Source organism: Delphinus delphis, chromosome 20 (genome assembly GCF_949987515.2).
Source record: "Delphinus delphis chromosome 20, mDelDel1.2, whole genome shotgun sequence".
NCBI lineage: Eukaryota > Metazoa > Chordata > Mammalia > Artiodactyla > Delphinidae > Delphinus > Delphinus delphis.
This window is the reverse complement of record NC_082702.1, coordinates 25,319,521-25,335,481: the sequence shown is the minus strand read 5'-3', so window position 1 is coordinate 25,335,481 and position 15,961 is coordinate 25,319,521. Positions and strand designations below refer to the sequence as shown.

Below are 15,961 nucleotides of genomic sequence, written 5' to 3'. Positions count from 1 at the left end.
TCAGGGGCCTGGGCAGATCCTAAACTCACTCTGGGGTGGGAAGAAAAGGCTTCTCAGAAGAGGTGCGATTTGAACAGTGTCCTCAAGGATGGAGAGGGTGTTCCAGGTGGAGGAAACGGCATAGGCCCGGAGGTAAGGCCAGGCCCTTCAGAAGAACTGCAGCTTCGGGTGGGGCTGAGGTGGGGCTGCGACAGCTGAGCCCTCTGGTGGTTCGTCCTGGCTGCGTCGTTGAGGGTTGGGTCTCAGCGCTCAGCCAGGAAATCCAGAGTCTTGCCCTCTTTTCCAGAGGTCGAGGGAGGCCCCATCATCCCAGGACCCAAAGTAGTCTTCAGAAAACTTGGATATTTTGATTCCCATACCACCCCTCCCTCTTCCTAAAAACGCACAGCCACAGCCCTTCCCCCACTCAGGCAACACACCTCTGTCCACGGTGGGCTGGTTTCACACTGAAGCTCCACTCTTTGGAACCAGTCTTCGAGAAGCTTTGAAACTTTTCACGTTCTCCATTTTTCTGCCCCCCTCCCCACAAAAGCAGTTGGTAATAGCTCCCCGTGTGTGGAAGCCAGCTGTAGGATCACCCGGGGCCTTGTGTGTCTAGGGCAGGTGAGGAATTCTTCATTCACCCCTGAGTGTCAGAGCTGATGGAAGCAGTCTCCCCTGCTTGGCCACTCGGTTCTTAGGGTAGGTAAATAGATGAGAGAGGAGTTGGATGGGTGCAAAGAGAGATGGATGGATGGGTGGATGGATGGATGGATCGATGGGTGGATGGATGGGTGGCTAGATGAATGAATGGGTGTGTGTGTGTGTTTAGACGGATGGGTGGGTAGACAGGGGGTAGGTAGACAGTGATGGGTAGATAGATGGATGAACAGACGGATGGATGAGTGGATGCAGCAGGCATAGATGGGTAGAAGATGGGTAGATGGATTTGAGCATACCCCAAGCAGAACAGCCTGCCTCAGCTTCCTTTCTGTGGTTCTGCTGTGTGCCCTCACCTTGGGATGGGGCAGGGTCGAGCAGAGGAGCAGCTCCCTTGCAGTGGAGCCTGTCCCCACGTCCCCAGGCTGAATCTGAGCTGGATGCAGAGGCAGGTGGGGAGAGAATGGCCTGGAGAGAACTGGAAGTGGATCAGAGCCATTCTGGGAAGTCTTGAGCCATGGCCTCCAGGAACTTTTGCTTTCTGCTCTGTTCTGCAGCCTGGCTGTCTAATTCCTTTCCTTTTGGTTTCCAAACAGAAGAAGACGTACCAGTGCATCAAGTGTCAGATGACCTTCGAGAACGAGAGAGAGATCCAAATCCACGTTGCCAACCACATGATTGGTAAGCACGCGTCTCCTCCCACCTGTGCTGCGGCCGCTCCTCGGGGTTGAAATGTTTGGTTCCAATCATTCATTTCATTGGCTTGTAGCTCAAAGGATAGAGTCACTGCTGCTATTTCTGCGACATTTCAAATGGGACTAAAAACGTCAGAACTGGAGCACTTTCTCCACCCGAACCTTCTTTTCGCGCGGCTCCACTCCCATTGCAGTCCAACTTTTGACAGTCTCTTCCATTTCCCAGCATAAATTTCCCTCCATTTCTGAAATGAAGTGTTTTCCAGTTGTCAAGCACTCAGGGGCAATTACGCTTCAATTTCGTATGTCATGGCATCAAATAGATTTAACTGCTCACGTTTCCCCACGAAACGTGGGGAATTCCTCAGGCACATTGTCAAAACAGAATGCTTACAGAGTTATTCCGCTGCTTTTCCCATTCCTCTTCAAGCGGTCTTGGACTTTGGGAAATTCAGCCTTTAAAGAAGGGAGCTTTCCAAGTCCCATCGTGTTCCCACTTGGCCCGAGGGATGGAGGGAAGCCTTGAGGTCTTACTTGCCTTCTGTGGGTGGCTGTGGTCTCCCTGGCGGCTAGGGAGGCCCTTGCTGTAAGAGAGGGCACAGCGGATTTCTGGTGGCATGGGGCTAGCCCAGGGGGTGGGTTTGGCAGTGAGGGCCTTGAGAACTTCTGGAATCTTGGTGCCCTGGGTCTTTGGCGGAAGCGTGATCACTTCTCCAGGACTCCCGCAGTCTGAGTGATGAAAGATCAGGCCTGGGTTGAGCATCCCGACCCTGACTTTCTCTCCATTTTTCTGCCTCTCATACGTTCTCATTAAAGTCTTAACAACAGCCATGCCAACAGACTGCTGCTTTACAAAACCCTTGATTGTGTACATTAAAAAAAGGTCCACCTCAGTGGATCCTCACGAACTGAGCACACTTGGGTAACCAACACCCAGGTGAAGAAGCAGACCATTCCTGCATCCCAGAACCCCCCCTCGGCCCCCTCCAGCCCCTTCCCCCACCAACAGAAGGGCCTCAGCATCGTGATGCTAACACCATAGGTTACTTGTGGTTGTTTCGCGTTTTATGTAAATGAGATCGCACCGTCTCTGCTCACTTGTGTCTGGTGCCTTTTGCTTGTTCATATTAGCGCCTGTGGTTGGACATTGCCCCTTCTCACGGGTGTATGATATTCCATTGTGTGAACACATCACCATTTATCTGTTCTTGATACACATACTGATGGGCATCTGGTAGTTTCCTTTGTGGAATTGTTTCAAATACTGTGCTGCTGTGACCATTCTTGTATGGGTCGTTGGTGGACACTCACATGCGGTTTTAATGGGAATATCTCTCCGACTGAAATTGGTGGGTCATAGGATATGAGTAGGCTCCCCTTCAGTAGATACAGATGAATACACTTCCAAAGTGGTCGGTTGTATGAAGTCTCCCTCCCACCTCAGCCTGTGAGAGTTGTTCCGCATCTGTGCCGTCATCCACACTGTACCTAATAAGGCCGTTCTTCAGTGGAGCTGTGCTCAGGGTGGCTGCGGTCCCCTGGTCCCCGCCAGCTGCTGCTCAGTGAGTTTGGGTACCTAGCGTCCCAGTGACTCGGGGCAGGTCCCCTGAAGGCGCTGAGCACAACTGGGTGCCTGGTGGGGCTCCCTCAATGACGAGGGGACATGAGAAGCACGGGAGGGGCAGGGGACCCTGGGAATTCAGCCCAACAGGAAGGCTGGTGACTTTTTAGTTCCTTCTGTGTGAGAGGCCCCTGCTGAAGTAGAAGAAGGAAACTACTCTGTCCGTCACTGGCTGCTGAGCGCGCTTTCACGGCAGTGTCAGGGAGGTGAAGACGAAGATATCTAAAAACGTTTGCTTTTGCAGCAGGTGTTAATGTGCGCTCTTGTTTGTAAGTACGAGAGGCTGACTAATTGGACCACGGTGAGTCAAAGGTGTTTCTTCCCGCCTCCTTTCTCCCTTCCACCTTTCCTTTTGCGCAGCACCTGGAAGCTGGGTGTCCACAGGTGGAAGGCGAGGGCTCGCTCTTAACTAGAATGGTGGAAGATGCGAAAGGAGGGTTTGATTGGCACTTGGGTCTCTGTGTGAGCAGAGGGCGGGGTCCTGCAAGAAGTCCCGGCTGGTGGCTGGAAAGGGCCCCTCACCAGGCTCGCTCGGCAGTGCCGTGAGCTGGCCTGTTCTCAGGATGCGCGGGGTGTGGGGACCTGGAGAGCAGGCAGCAAGGAGCTGTTGGTCTCAGAGCCTGAGCGTCCAGGCAAGACGTTTGTGCAGCTGCGCGAGGTCTCCCATGCAGGCCCTTGGCTCATGGCCATGAGGCGCGGACCAGGGACCTGCTGGAGCTGCACCTCTGCTGGCAGGGCTGTATCTCCCCTCTCTCTGCCCTGCCCCCCTCACCTGCCCTTCCTTCCCTGACCTCATCACCTCCATCAATCAAAGAACGTTGAGCATGTGCTGCATGTAGAGACCTGGGGTGGTCCCTGTGGGTGATAGAGGGTGAAGGGGACATGGCCCCTGCCCTCAGAGACCTCACAGCATCCCGCAGAGGACACCACAGCACCACTCTGTGCAGTGGAGGGAGGTCACACTGGGTGAGGATGCTAACAGCTGCCGTGGACTGAGCCCCACCACAGGCCGGGTACTTACGTAGCTTCTAGTTCTCCACCTCACAGAGGAGGTTTAATGACTTACCCAAGTTCTTCCAGCCAGGAAATAGCAGAGCCAGGGTCTGAATAAAAACCAGGCTCCCTCCACTGTGTGTGGCTCCCCTGCCAGGGCCTGTGGTGGGAGAGACCCAGCCCTACCCTCAGGGGCTTCCTGTCCATGGGGGAGGCTGGTGGGCATCCAGTAAGCACAGTGTAGTGAGGTGGATGCTTCCGGAACAGGGACTGCTGGATCCAAATAAGTCCATCAGGAAGGCCTGGGTATTGAAAGGTAAGGAGGCGTTTTCTCTGTGGTTTAGGGCCATCCCTGGCAAAGGGAGCAGCTTAGCAATGAAGGACAGTTGCTAGAGAACAGGGCCCTCGGAGAGCTGATTGTAAGGAAGAAGCAGGTCCTTGAAGGATGTGCTGTGGTTCGGCTGAGAAGGTGGGAAGCAGCATCTGTGGGAGGACTGTAGGTGAGCAAAGCTCAGAGGCAGGGGCAGAGGAGGTGGCTGGGGAGTGGACGAGCCCGACTTGACTAGGGTGGAGGCATCGCACGTTGTAATGTCATGGGCAGTGAGGGTGGGGAGGTGGCTTGGGGCTGGACCATGGAGGGCCTTGAAGCCCAGGTTAAGGGATTCAGGTTTGGACTTGACCCTGTAGGCTGGGGTCCAAATCTGGGGGCCCCTTGGTGGGTGTTTTATTTGGTTTCCCTTGAGAACCAGGAGAGGTGGCAGCCATGGCCCATATTCCCACAGAGCACAGTTGATGGGAGCTGGGCAGCAGCTGGAACCACAGGCCCCACCAGTCCCTGTTGTGAGTTGGGGGGATGCTTTGCTCATTTGTGGCCCCTGCCTGGCCCCTGCGGGCACCTGAGTGTACAACCTTGGGCTTACACGCTAGGGAGCCATTGAAGGTTTTGGAGCAGAGTATGGCCTGGTTGTAGCTGGGTGCTTTGGGGAGATTAATCTGGGTGCGGTGTTGAGGGGGAAGAAAATGGGATGAGAGGGCACGGTATGGACAACTAAGTGGGAAGGTATCAGAACAAGGTTTAATAGAAATCCTTGAAAAAGTAAGCCAACGAACAGAAAACAATAGTTAAATTCAACAGAAGAAAAGTAATGGATCTGATGAAGATGATTATTGAATTTAAGATGTCTAGAGACTGGAACTTAATGGAACGATTCTAGGACAGATAATACTTGGGAGAAGTTAATATCTGATGGAATGTTTGCTTTGTTTATTGTCTGTATGCCTTTAAAAAATAAACTCATTATGCAAAAAAAAGAAGCAAAAAAACCCAGAGACCTGCCCCGTCTGGTCCAGAGGTGAGGGAATGAGGCAGGGAGGGAAGGGAGGAGGGAGGTGATGGAACTTATATTTGGCCTGTGCTGTGTGCCTGTTGGCCCTGGTGGCTTGGGGAAGGTGGCGGGAGTGACTGTGGGAGGTGTGAATGGAAGAGAAGCAGGTGCGCGAGCTCTGGCTGGGGGCTGGCGCTGCAGCCCCGGTAGACACTGTCCAGTGTCCCTGTGGACAGCTTCCCCTGCTAAATGGCCCGAGCCCAGAGTGGCTGCCTGGAGCTGGCGGGGGTGAAAGCCCCCCTTAGTGGCACCGAGGGTACTCGGCACATAGATGTGACGCCGTTCAGCTTGGTGGCGTTCTCATGAACTTGGGGCACCGGGGGTCTGAGGCAGGCCTCCCCAGGGACCTGGACTGTGGGAGCCCATCCCCGGGGGATGCTAAACTGACCTTTTTATAGCGGGGTGGGGGGGTGCCTCATCGTGGCTTTGCAGCCTCCAGACCCCGGGAGTTACGATGACTCAGGGACATGTCTCCTTGGAAACATTTTCCCAGCACCCCTCTCCTGGCTGCCGCTGGTGAGGGCGTGATTTGGAGCTGATCGAAAGGCAAGGGTCTTTTGAAACCTTTCAGTGGCGGGGTCTCCTTTGAAATCCCCCCTCCCCACAGACAATGAGGCCCCCCTTCTCTGGGCTTCCCCCAGCTTTTGAAATGGTTTTAGACACTCCCTCCCTGAGCAGGCACATCAAAAACTTGGAGCAGTCCACAGTTCTGTTCTGTGACCTCCTGCGGGGACGACCTGGCTCCACCCAGCTGCCCCTTCCTCACCTCCCCCTGCGCCCCTCTCCCCCGAGATCCGCCCCCCCCCGACACCCTGGAAAATGGCTCTGCGGGAGGCCCCCGCCTTGGGCTCCCCGGGGCCTGCTGAGGGAGAGCTGAGGAAGGCTTGTGGGGGGCCTGGCCCAGAGACAGGGCCCCCCGATGGCTGGAGGATGAGCGTCTCCCCATGTGTGTTGGGCGTGTTCTGTACAAGACGTGAACAGCCCCCCCCCAGGGCACTTGGGGCCTCAGAGCCCCGGGAAGCTAGTCCGCCTGCTCTCTCCTCATCTCCTCATCCGCTCGCAGACCTCTCCCCTCCCGGTCTCTGTCAGGCCGATGGCTGGACGAGGGGTCTGAGAACTTGTCCTTGAAATAACGAACTTGCTATGACCCAGGTTGGCCCCAAGGGAGTGACTCAGCCTCTGGGCCCTGGTGTCCTAACTCAGGGCTTCACAGGCCCCTGGGGGGAGCCCCGAGGAGGGGCAGAGCTGGGAAGGGACAGTCCTTGGGGGAACTTGTCAGGGACGTTTGCCCTCCGTGTCCTTGGAAAGTGGCTGTGGACCCTCTGGCAGGCAGCCAGGCCAGAGCTGGTCCCGTCCCGGTGGGGCATTAGTCATTCTGAAGATGTTATTTTCTTGGTCACGTCAGCCTCTTTCCCTGGGTGCCTCTTAAGGCCTGGGCTTTGCTGTCGGCAGTGAAGAAATGGGGGGCATTTGGAAGATCAACCTCTCCCACCTCCTGCTCAGGCCTTTAAAATGCCCCCCATGCTAGGCGGGTGGTTCTTGTCTGTCTTCCTGATACTGTGGCAGGATGGGCCCTGGTCCACCTAGAGGGGAAGGGTCTGCTCAGGGTGTGTGTGTGTGTGTGTGTGTGTGTGTGTGTGTGTGTGTGTGTTGGAGAGAGAGGGAGATTTTCTGCCTTCTAAGTCTTTAAGAAGCACATCCCAGGAGACATGTTGAAACCCACCTTTCAGACCAGGTACCCCCTCTTTCTGAGGCTGTTTCCACACCCAAGACCCTTGCTGAAGACCTGGCCTGCAGTATTTTTGGAGAGGAAGGAAGGTCTGGTGTGGAAATCAGTGTTTCGCCCTCACACCAGGGAAATCCAAAACCCTCAAATATGACTGAAGAGAAAAACATGTGAAAAGGAAAAGGAAAAGGAAAGGGAAAAAAAGGTTCCTGTGCCTTTCTGTTGGGAACACATCTTGCTGAGCAGGGCTGTGCCAGCTCTTTTGTGGTGCTTTTGATTCAGGTAACACCACACACCCAAAACATCTGTCTAACCTTAATATGTGATAAAACTGTCTCCCTCTGCCCCCAGAGATCACGTTTCAAGTTCTGGGACTGTTCTGTCAGGATAACAAGCTTGTACAGAGAGCCTATCATCTAATTCTTTCTTCTTCTTCTCCCCCTCCCCTCTCTCCTTCTTCTCTTCCTCCTTCTTTATCCCCCAGGTAGGGCACAGTCACTTCCCTCCTTAACAGCCCCCATGGATGAGGGAACTCACTTTCCCTGACTTTGAATCTCATTGGTTGGTTTAAGGAGGCTGTTGATCAAGTACTTTGGTCTATGAAGAATCCGTCATTTCTGGATTTTAAAATAGTGGAAATTTTCTCATTTTGATCGATTTCATCCTTTTTATAAGGCCCTCCATAGGTGGGTTTCTTTGAATAGTAACCTCAGTTCAGTAAACGTGATTGAGATCCTCAGTGAGGAACCGCTAGCCAAGTTGGGAAGGGGGTAACCTGAAAGGGTAAGTTAATATCATGTCACTAAGTCTAAGATACAGAAGCTCAAAGGACAGGCATGTTGCCCAATCTGGGCATTCCAGGAAAGCTTTCAGGAGGAGGTGACACCTAATCAGGCTCCTAGAAGGTGGAAGGTAAGGTGGGAGGGGCCTTCCAGGCAGAGAAAATAGCATAATCCAGTTCATAGAGAAGAGGCCCATGTAGTTTGTGGGGAAATTGTAGACAATTCAGTATCACTACAGAATAAATTTTGAGGCAGGAGTTAGGTGGGTCACAGAAGAGGCTGCAGTAGAGTAGGTGAGAGAAGATGAGGATATTGGTTAGGAGGGTGTGGCTTGGAGAAACACTTGAGAGGCAAAACCAGCAGGATTTGGGAATTGAATGGAAATGGGAAGTAAGAGAAGTTAGGAATGACTCCAAGGTCCCAGGCGACCAGCTTCTGAGTGACAGGTAGAAGATGATACCATGCCTGAAGAAGAGCTATTGGGGGTTAGCAAAGAAGGTGATGATTCCAGTAGGGATCGTTACCATCTAACAGGACTTACTGAGTATCAGGCCCTGCTGCCAATATCTACACGTGTTATCACATTTAACCCCGCGACAGCTTATGAGAGGGCCATTGTTGTTCTCCCCATTTTGTACACGGGGAATTGAGGGGATGTGTCCAGTGTCAGTAAGCTGCAGGTGGGGGATTTGAACTCAGGCAGTGTGATTTCAGAGCCTGGAATCCTCTTAACGCCTACACCTGGAGGCCCATCACACTTAGTTAGCTCGAGTTTGTTGGCAATTTGGCCTTGCAGGAGCTGCCTGTGGCCTATCTGAATGTTGGTGTCTGGCCAGCAGTTGGCCGCATGGGTGGGGAGCTCAGGAGGAAGGCCTTGGCTGGAGGAGAGGTTTGAAGGCCTCAGCACAGATGGTGAGGAAGCTGGGAGAAGGGAGGGGCATGAGGAGCATGGGGTCATCTATACCCAGACAGCAAAGTGCTTCTGGGCAGCAGCGTGAGGGGCCACAGAGAGGCCTGTGGAGGCAGGCTGAATGGGGTCTGCTGGACTGTCCTGAGGATGACCATCGTCCATGAAATCAGACGGAGGAACAGGTTGAGGACAGGTGGGGAGACCAGCAGTGTAGACTTGAATTTCCAGGTTCCAGACTGGGAAGGAAGGGCAGAAAACAGGAGCCGAGGGGTCCAAGGGTCAGAGGAAGCTTTTGCATTTTGAAGAGGGAAAGACCAGAGTATGTTTCTAGGCTAAGAGGAGAGAGCCAGCAGGGAGCAGAGGAAGGATGGAGAAGAGATAGCGATGGAGCCAGTCCTGGAGGGTCAGGGCCTGGGGCCTTGGCACCATCTTGATGGGCCAGCCCGCAGGCACGGCCTTCTTCACGTGCTCTCCGTGCCGTGGACTTGGAGGCCTGTGTTGTTGAGTTGACTTTGTTGGATGCCCTTTACGGTCATTTGGCTGCTTGGGCGCAGCTGACATGTGAGCAGTTTCCCTTGCATCTGCTTCTGGCTGAGCCTCACTGGAGTGACGGCAGAAAACAAGGGCCCTGCAACCCCAGGGCTTGGCCTGCTCTGTTCTGAGCTCCTAGTAGGTGCCAGAGTCTCACACTGGGCTGTGGATGCCTGTCCAGGGCTCCCTTCGTCACGGGTCCCTGGGCTTCAGTGCGGAGGAAGTGGGAGGCCTCCTCTTCTGACTGCAGATCCCTGCCCTGAAGGAGTCGGGGTGTCCCTCACTGGCTGACCGGTCTCACAGATGCCCCACCGGGTGCAGTTTCCAGCCCATTTCCCTGGGGAAACCGAGGCAGGGAGAAGGGAAGTGATTCCCCAAAGACACACTGTGAGTCGTGATCCTGACTTGCAGTAAGAATCCAGGGTTGCTGATGGGAGTGTTTTCTAAACAAAGACGCTTTATTAGGAAGTTACTGATTTTAGTTTATCCAGAAGATCTTTATTCAGCACCAACAGTTTGCTCAATCTTTTGTAGATATGAATATTAATTAGAAACGTGCACACGTGTGCACACACACATAGAATGTAGAACTCTACAGTGAATCAGAGTGGTTAAGAGCACTTCCAGCTCATGGTTAACTAAGTTATTTGGCCTTTTGTATGCTTCAGCTCCACATCTATAAAATGCCCTCATCTTAACATAGCTGTACTAACATAGCAGTTTAGGCAGGTCTCGTTCAGTGACACGTCAGGGATGCAACTCACACTGACTACAACATTCAAAAGAGAGTTATTGGCTAATGTAACTGAAAAGTCTGGGGATACATTAGGTAGCTGGCTTCAGGCATGGCTGGATCCAGGGGTTTTTAAGAAAGTCATCACCAATCTATCTTTCTTCCACCTCCTCTCAGCTCTGCTTTCTCTTTGTTGCCTTCATTCCCAGGTGGGATCCCCTGGTGCCAGTGACAGACAGCAGCTCCCCACTCAGTGGTCCCAGCAAAGAGGGGGGATGTGCTTCTTCATCAGCAGAAGAGGTTTCAGGACCAAGGCTTACTGCCTCAGAAGCGTCCTAAAGCTGCCCAGGAGGCAATCATTGTAGCCAGGGAGTTGGAGTGGGTTGACTGGTTGCGCTGGCACTACCCACCCTCCCTGGACGCTGAGGTGGGCCAGTATCTGCCCCTCGTCCCCCCACAGTGGGAATGGGGAGGGTGATCTTGAAAAGAGAACGGGTATCTATTTTTCACAAGGAGGGGGATGCACAAACAGTAGAGGGTCACCACCCCTACCTTTTGGGGGCTGTTTGAAGAATTAATGACTTAAAATATATGACAAGTGCCCAGCACATGTAAGTTCTTAGTAAGTGGTAGCTATTAATATTAATATTATTATTTTTAGTCCCTGTGGCAGGGACTCATTAAAGATAATGACGCTGCTGCTAGAGCCCTTGTTTAGAGAGGATGGACTGAGCCCCTCTGTGACCACGCTGAGCCTACAATCCCAGGTGCCAGTCCGTGGCAGCTCAGAGGTTGCTGCTGAGGGCTTCCTGGAGGATGAAGACTGGCCCTCTGCCTTTACCAAGTTCCAAGGAGCTGTGCCTGCAGGATAGCTCCAGAAGGGGTAGCTTTCATCAGACGGGTTTATTCATTTACTCCTTCATTCATTCAGCACTTTTTTTTCTTTCCTGAACACCTACTCCGTGCCAGGTACTAGGCGTAGATGTTGCAGTAAGACAGACCAAGTGCCTGCAATCCTGGAGCTAGTGGGGATCAACTGTTAAACAAGAAAACAAATTAAAAATCCCGACTCTTTCAGAAAGTGATATGTTCTGTGAAGAAGAGAAGGGGCAACCACGTGTGTCCAGGAGCAGCGTAAAAACCTATGACCGGCAATGGCCTGGCTAGGAGGTGACTTTGGCTGAGAGCGAGGGCCCGGACTAGTTTTAGTTTTGATCAGATGCATGACTGCCCACCGACCTGGACACCTGAGCCTGCTGCTGTGCATGCCCTTCCCCCACAGGAAGGGGAGATCCTAGAGGGTGGTGACACATCGTGGTGAGAGCAGCCCCGGGTGCCCAGGGGACAGCCTGGGGTTAATCGAGTGCTGCTTCTAGTGCCTAAAGGGGCCCCTCCCCAACCTCGGATGGTCTGTCAGGCTCCCTCCAGCCCGGATCAGCACTGGAGACTCAAGCATCCACTCTTTTGCCCTTTTTCTGGATTCTTTGTGGACCACCCACAAAGGATCCTTTCACCAGAGCTCCATAAACCCAGCAGCTTGGGAACCTCCCATGCTAGTGTCTGCCTTCCCCCTCTCTTAAGGCACTGCCCAGTCTGGGGCATCTTTGTGGTCCCCTGGCATCCCTTTGCCTGCTGTCTGGCCTCTCTCCTTAAGTCTTTCTTACTCCTCCCTGGGTCCACCCTCCCCCTTTCAGTCTACAGCCCCCAGCTGCCTCCAGATGCCTGTGTCCTGTATTTCCCTCCTAGGGTTTCCAGATTTAGCAAATAAAAATACAGGCCGGCTGGTTAAATTTGAATTCCAAATGAACAACAAATAATTTTTTAGTCTAAGTGTGTCTCCAATATTGTTTGGGACATACTTAGGCTAAAAAGTTATGCGTTGCTTATCTGAAGTTCAGATTTAACCAGCTATCCTGTATTTAATCTGGCAACCCCATGTCCTTTCCCTCACAGTTCCTATGCCTCAAGCCAGAGAGCTTGGGGAAGCACAGTGGTGCTCCCACCCCACCTTCTTTTAAAGCTTTTTATGGTCCTCTTTTCATCCTTATAAAATTATTAACTGTAAAAAATTAAACTTTTAATTTTGAGATAACTGGAGATTCAGTTTCCTCTAACCGTAACAATTTGTAAAATGAGAAGTACAGTATCACAACTAAGATACTGACACCCATACACTTCCAGCGACAGAACATTCCCATCACACAAGAATCCTTCATGCTTTCCTTTTAAAGCCATAGCCACTTGCATCCTGCCCCCGCTCCTTCCTTAACCTCTGGAAATCACTAATCTGTTCTCCATTTCCATATTTCTGTCATTTCAAGAATGTTATATAAATGGAATCATATGTAAGTCTACATGATCTTTGGGATAAATTCCAGGAGTACAGTTGCTGGGCCTATAGCACTTGAATGTATGACTTTTTAAGAACTGCCAAACTTTTCGAGAGTAGCTGTGCCATTTTACATTGCCACCAGCAAGTTTCTCCACATCCTCACCAGCGTTCGGTTCGTCACTATTTCTAATTTTAACCGATCTGATAGGTAGGTGGTGATATCTTATTGTGGTTTTAATGTGTATTTCCCTAATGGCTCATGATGTTAAACATTTTTTCATGGGCTTATTTGCCATCTGTTTATCCTTTTTTTTTTTTTTTTTTTTTTTTTTTTTTGCGGGCCTCTCACTGCTGTTGCCTCTCCCGTTGTGGAGCACAGGCTCTGGACGCACAGGCTCAGCGGCCATGGCTCACGGGCCCAGCTGCTCCGCGGCATGTGGGATCCTCCCGGACCGGGGCACGAACCCGTGTGCCGTGCATCGGCAGGCGGACTCTCAACCACTGCGCCACCAGGGAAGCCCTGTTTATCCTTTTTGATGAAAAGCATTTTTATATCTTTTGCCTATTTTCTAATTGGATTGTTTACTTTTTTGTGGTTGACGTTTGGAGTTCTTGTATGTTCTAGATACTAGTCCTTTGTCAGATATGTGGTTTGCAGACGTTTCCTCTTGGTCTGTAGCTTGTCTTTTCATTTTCTTAAGTGGGTCTTTTGTAGAGTAAAAGTTTTAAAGTTTGATGAAGTCCAAATTATCAATTTTTCCTTTATGGCTCCAAGTCTTTGGTTTCCAGTTTAAGAACTCTATGCCTAATCCTAAATCCCAAAGATTTTTTCCTATTTTTTTCAAATAACTTTTATAATTTTATGTTTAAGTCCATGATCCATTTTGAGTTAATTTTTATATAAATTTGGGTTGAGTACCACCCACCCCCATGTCCAGTTGCTCCTGGACCATTTTTTGTAAAGACTATAGTTCTTCCATTGAACTGTTAATTATCAGTTGGGCATGTTTGTGAGGATCTGTTTCTGGGTTGCATTGATCTATGTGTCTATTCCTCTGTCAATATGACACAGTCTTAATTGCTATAGCTGTTTAAGTCTTGAAATCGGACTGAATCCTCCTTTTTTATTGTTCTTTTTCAAAATTGTTTTATTATTTTTGTTTTTATTTTTTGCGGTACGCGGGCCTCTCACTGTTGTGGCCTCTCCCGTTGCGGAGCACAGGCTCCTGACGCGCAGGCTCAGCGGCCATGGCTCACGGGCCTAGCCGCTCTGCGGTGTGTGGGATCTTCCCAGACCGGGGCACGAACCCGTGTCCCCTGCATCGGCAGGCGGACTCTCAACCACTGCACCACCAGGGAAGCCCTACAGTTGGTTTCTGAATGTTGATTTTGTACCCCTTGACTTTGCTCAACTCAATTGTAGGAGATTTTTTGGTAGATTCCATGGGATCTTCTACACAGACAATCATGTCATCTGTGAACAGGAACAGTTTTGTTTATTCTTTTCCTATCTGTGTGCCTTTTGTTTCCTTCTTCTTGCTTTTTGCTCTGGTTAGAACTTCCAGCATTATGTTGAATAAGAGTGGTGAGAGTGGACATCCTTGACTTGTTTATGAAAAAAACAGGTGTAGGGTTTTTTTTTTGCGGTACGTGGGCCTCTCACTGTTGTGGCCTCTCCCTTTGCGGAGCACAGGCTCCGGACGCGCAGGCTCAGCGGCCATGGCTCATGGGCCCAGCTGCTCCGCGGCATGTGGGATCTTCCCGGACCGGGGCACGAACCCGTGTCCCCTGCATCGGCAGGCGGACTCTCAACCACTGCGCCACCAGGGAAGCCCGTAGGTTTTTTATAGATACTCTTTACCAGGTTAAGGAACTTCTCTATTTCTGTTTTCCTAAGAGTTTTTATCATGAGTGGGTGTTGAATTTTGTCAATTTTTTTTTTTTTTAGAAGATGTTGGGGGTAGGAGTTTATTAATTAATTAATTTATTTTGCTGTGTTGGGTCTTCGTTTCTGTGCGAGGACTTTCTCTAGTTATGGCAAGCGGGGGCCACTCTTCATCGCAGTGTGTGGGCCTCTCACTGTCGCGGCCTCTCTTGTTGCGGAGCACAGGCTCCAGACGCGCAGGCTCAGTAGTTGTGGCTCACGGGCCCAGCCGCTCCACGGCATGTGGGATCTTCCCAGACCAGGACTCAAACCCGTGTCCCCTGCATTAGCAGGGAGACTCCCAACCACTGCGCCACCAGGGAAGCCCGAATTTTGTCAATTTTTTTAAAACTGCAGCTATTTATATGACCATGTGATTTTTCTTCTTTAGTCTGTTAATATAGTGGATTATACTGATTGATTTTTTTTTTTTTTTTTTTGCGGTACGTGGCCTCTCACCGCTGTGGCCTCTCCCGCCGCGCAGCACAGGCTCCGGATGCACAGGCTCAGCGGCCATGGCTCACGGGCCTAGCTGCTCTGCGGCATGTGGGATCTTCCTGGATCGGGGCACAAACCCGTGTCCCCTGCATCGGCAGGCGGACTCTCAACCACTGCGCCACTAGGGAAGCCCTATGTTGTTATATTTTAAGTGAGTTCCTTGTAGATAGAATATAGGTGGGCTACTCCCTGTCCTCATTCTGTCAGTATCTGTCTTTTCAATTTGTATATTTTGACCATTAATATTTAATGTAATTAATTATATGTTAGAGCTTAAGTTTGCCATTTTATATTTGTTTTCTGTCAGTTTTCTCTGCTTTTCATTTCTGTTTTCTACTTCCTGCCTTCCTGTCGGTTACTTGAATATTTTCAAGAATTTCATTTTGGTTAACCTGTTGTGTTTCTTTTTGTACAACTTTTAAAATGATTACTTAGGCATTACATTATATAAACATAGCTTACCAAAGTCTTCTGGTGTCATCATTTTACCAGTTCAAGTGAACTGGTAAAGACAACCAGATTGTAAACCGTATTTATAATCTAATTGTTTAGAACATTTCTCCTACAAATATTTAGAACCATATCAGATAGTGGTAAATTTTTGCTTCAACCATCAAACATAATTTAGAAAACTCAAAAGAGGTAGAGAAATTATTGTATTTACCATAATTTTGTTTACTGTGTTTTCTTCCTACTTACAAGAATTCTTGTATCATTTCCTTTTCTATTTAGAGGAGTTCCTTTAGCTTTCTTTTTATTTTTCTTTTTGTTTCTTTTCTTTCTTTCTTTTTTTTTTTTTTTACAGTAGGCATTCTGGTGACAAATTCTCTTAGTTTTCTTCATCTGAGGATGTCTTGATTTCCCCTTCATCCCTGATTGGTAGTTTTGCTGGATATAGATTTTGTGTTGCCAGTTCTTTCCTTTCAGCACTTGAAAAATATTGTACCACTTTCTTCTGGCTTCCATGGGTTTTGATGAGAAATCTGCTGTCATTTGAATTATTTTTCCACTGTGGTAAGGTGTCATTTTTCTTTCTCTGCTCTCAAATTTTTTCCTTTGTCTTTTTTTTCTTTTGAGTACTTTTTAAGTTCACCCCCTTTCTCCTCTCCTTCTAGGACTCTGACCACATGAATGTTAAAGTCTCATCAATCTCTGAGGCTCTTTTCATTAAAATAAATCTATTTGCTTTCTT

General features: G+C 50.2%; 1 protein-coding gene across 2 annotated transcripts in view; it reads left to right on the top strand.

The window, feature by feature from the left end:
* The window catches only part of ZNF423 (zinc finger protein 423), a 328,113-nt gene that overhangs the window by 198,202 nt on the left and 113,950 nt on the right, over window positions 1-15,961 (top strand). For both annotated transcript variants that reach the window (XM_060000399.1, XM_060000400.1), the window contains exon 5: window positions 1,236-1,320. In XM_060000399.1, coding sequence (XP_059856382.1) covers window positions 1,236-1,320 — 85 coding nt within the window. The remainder of the gene's footprint in view (window positions 1-1,235; window positions 1,321-15,961) is intronic.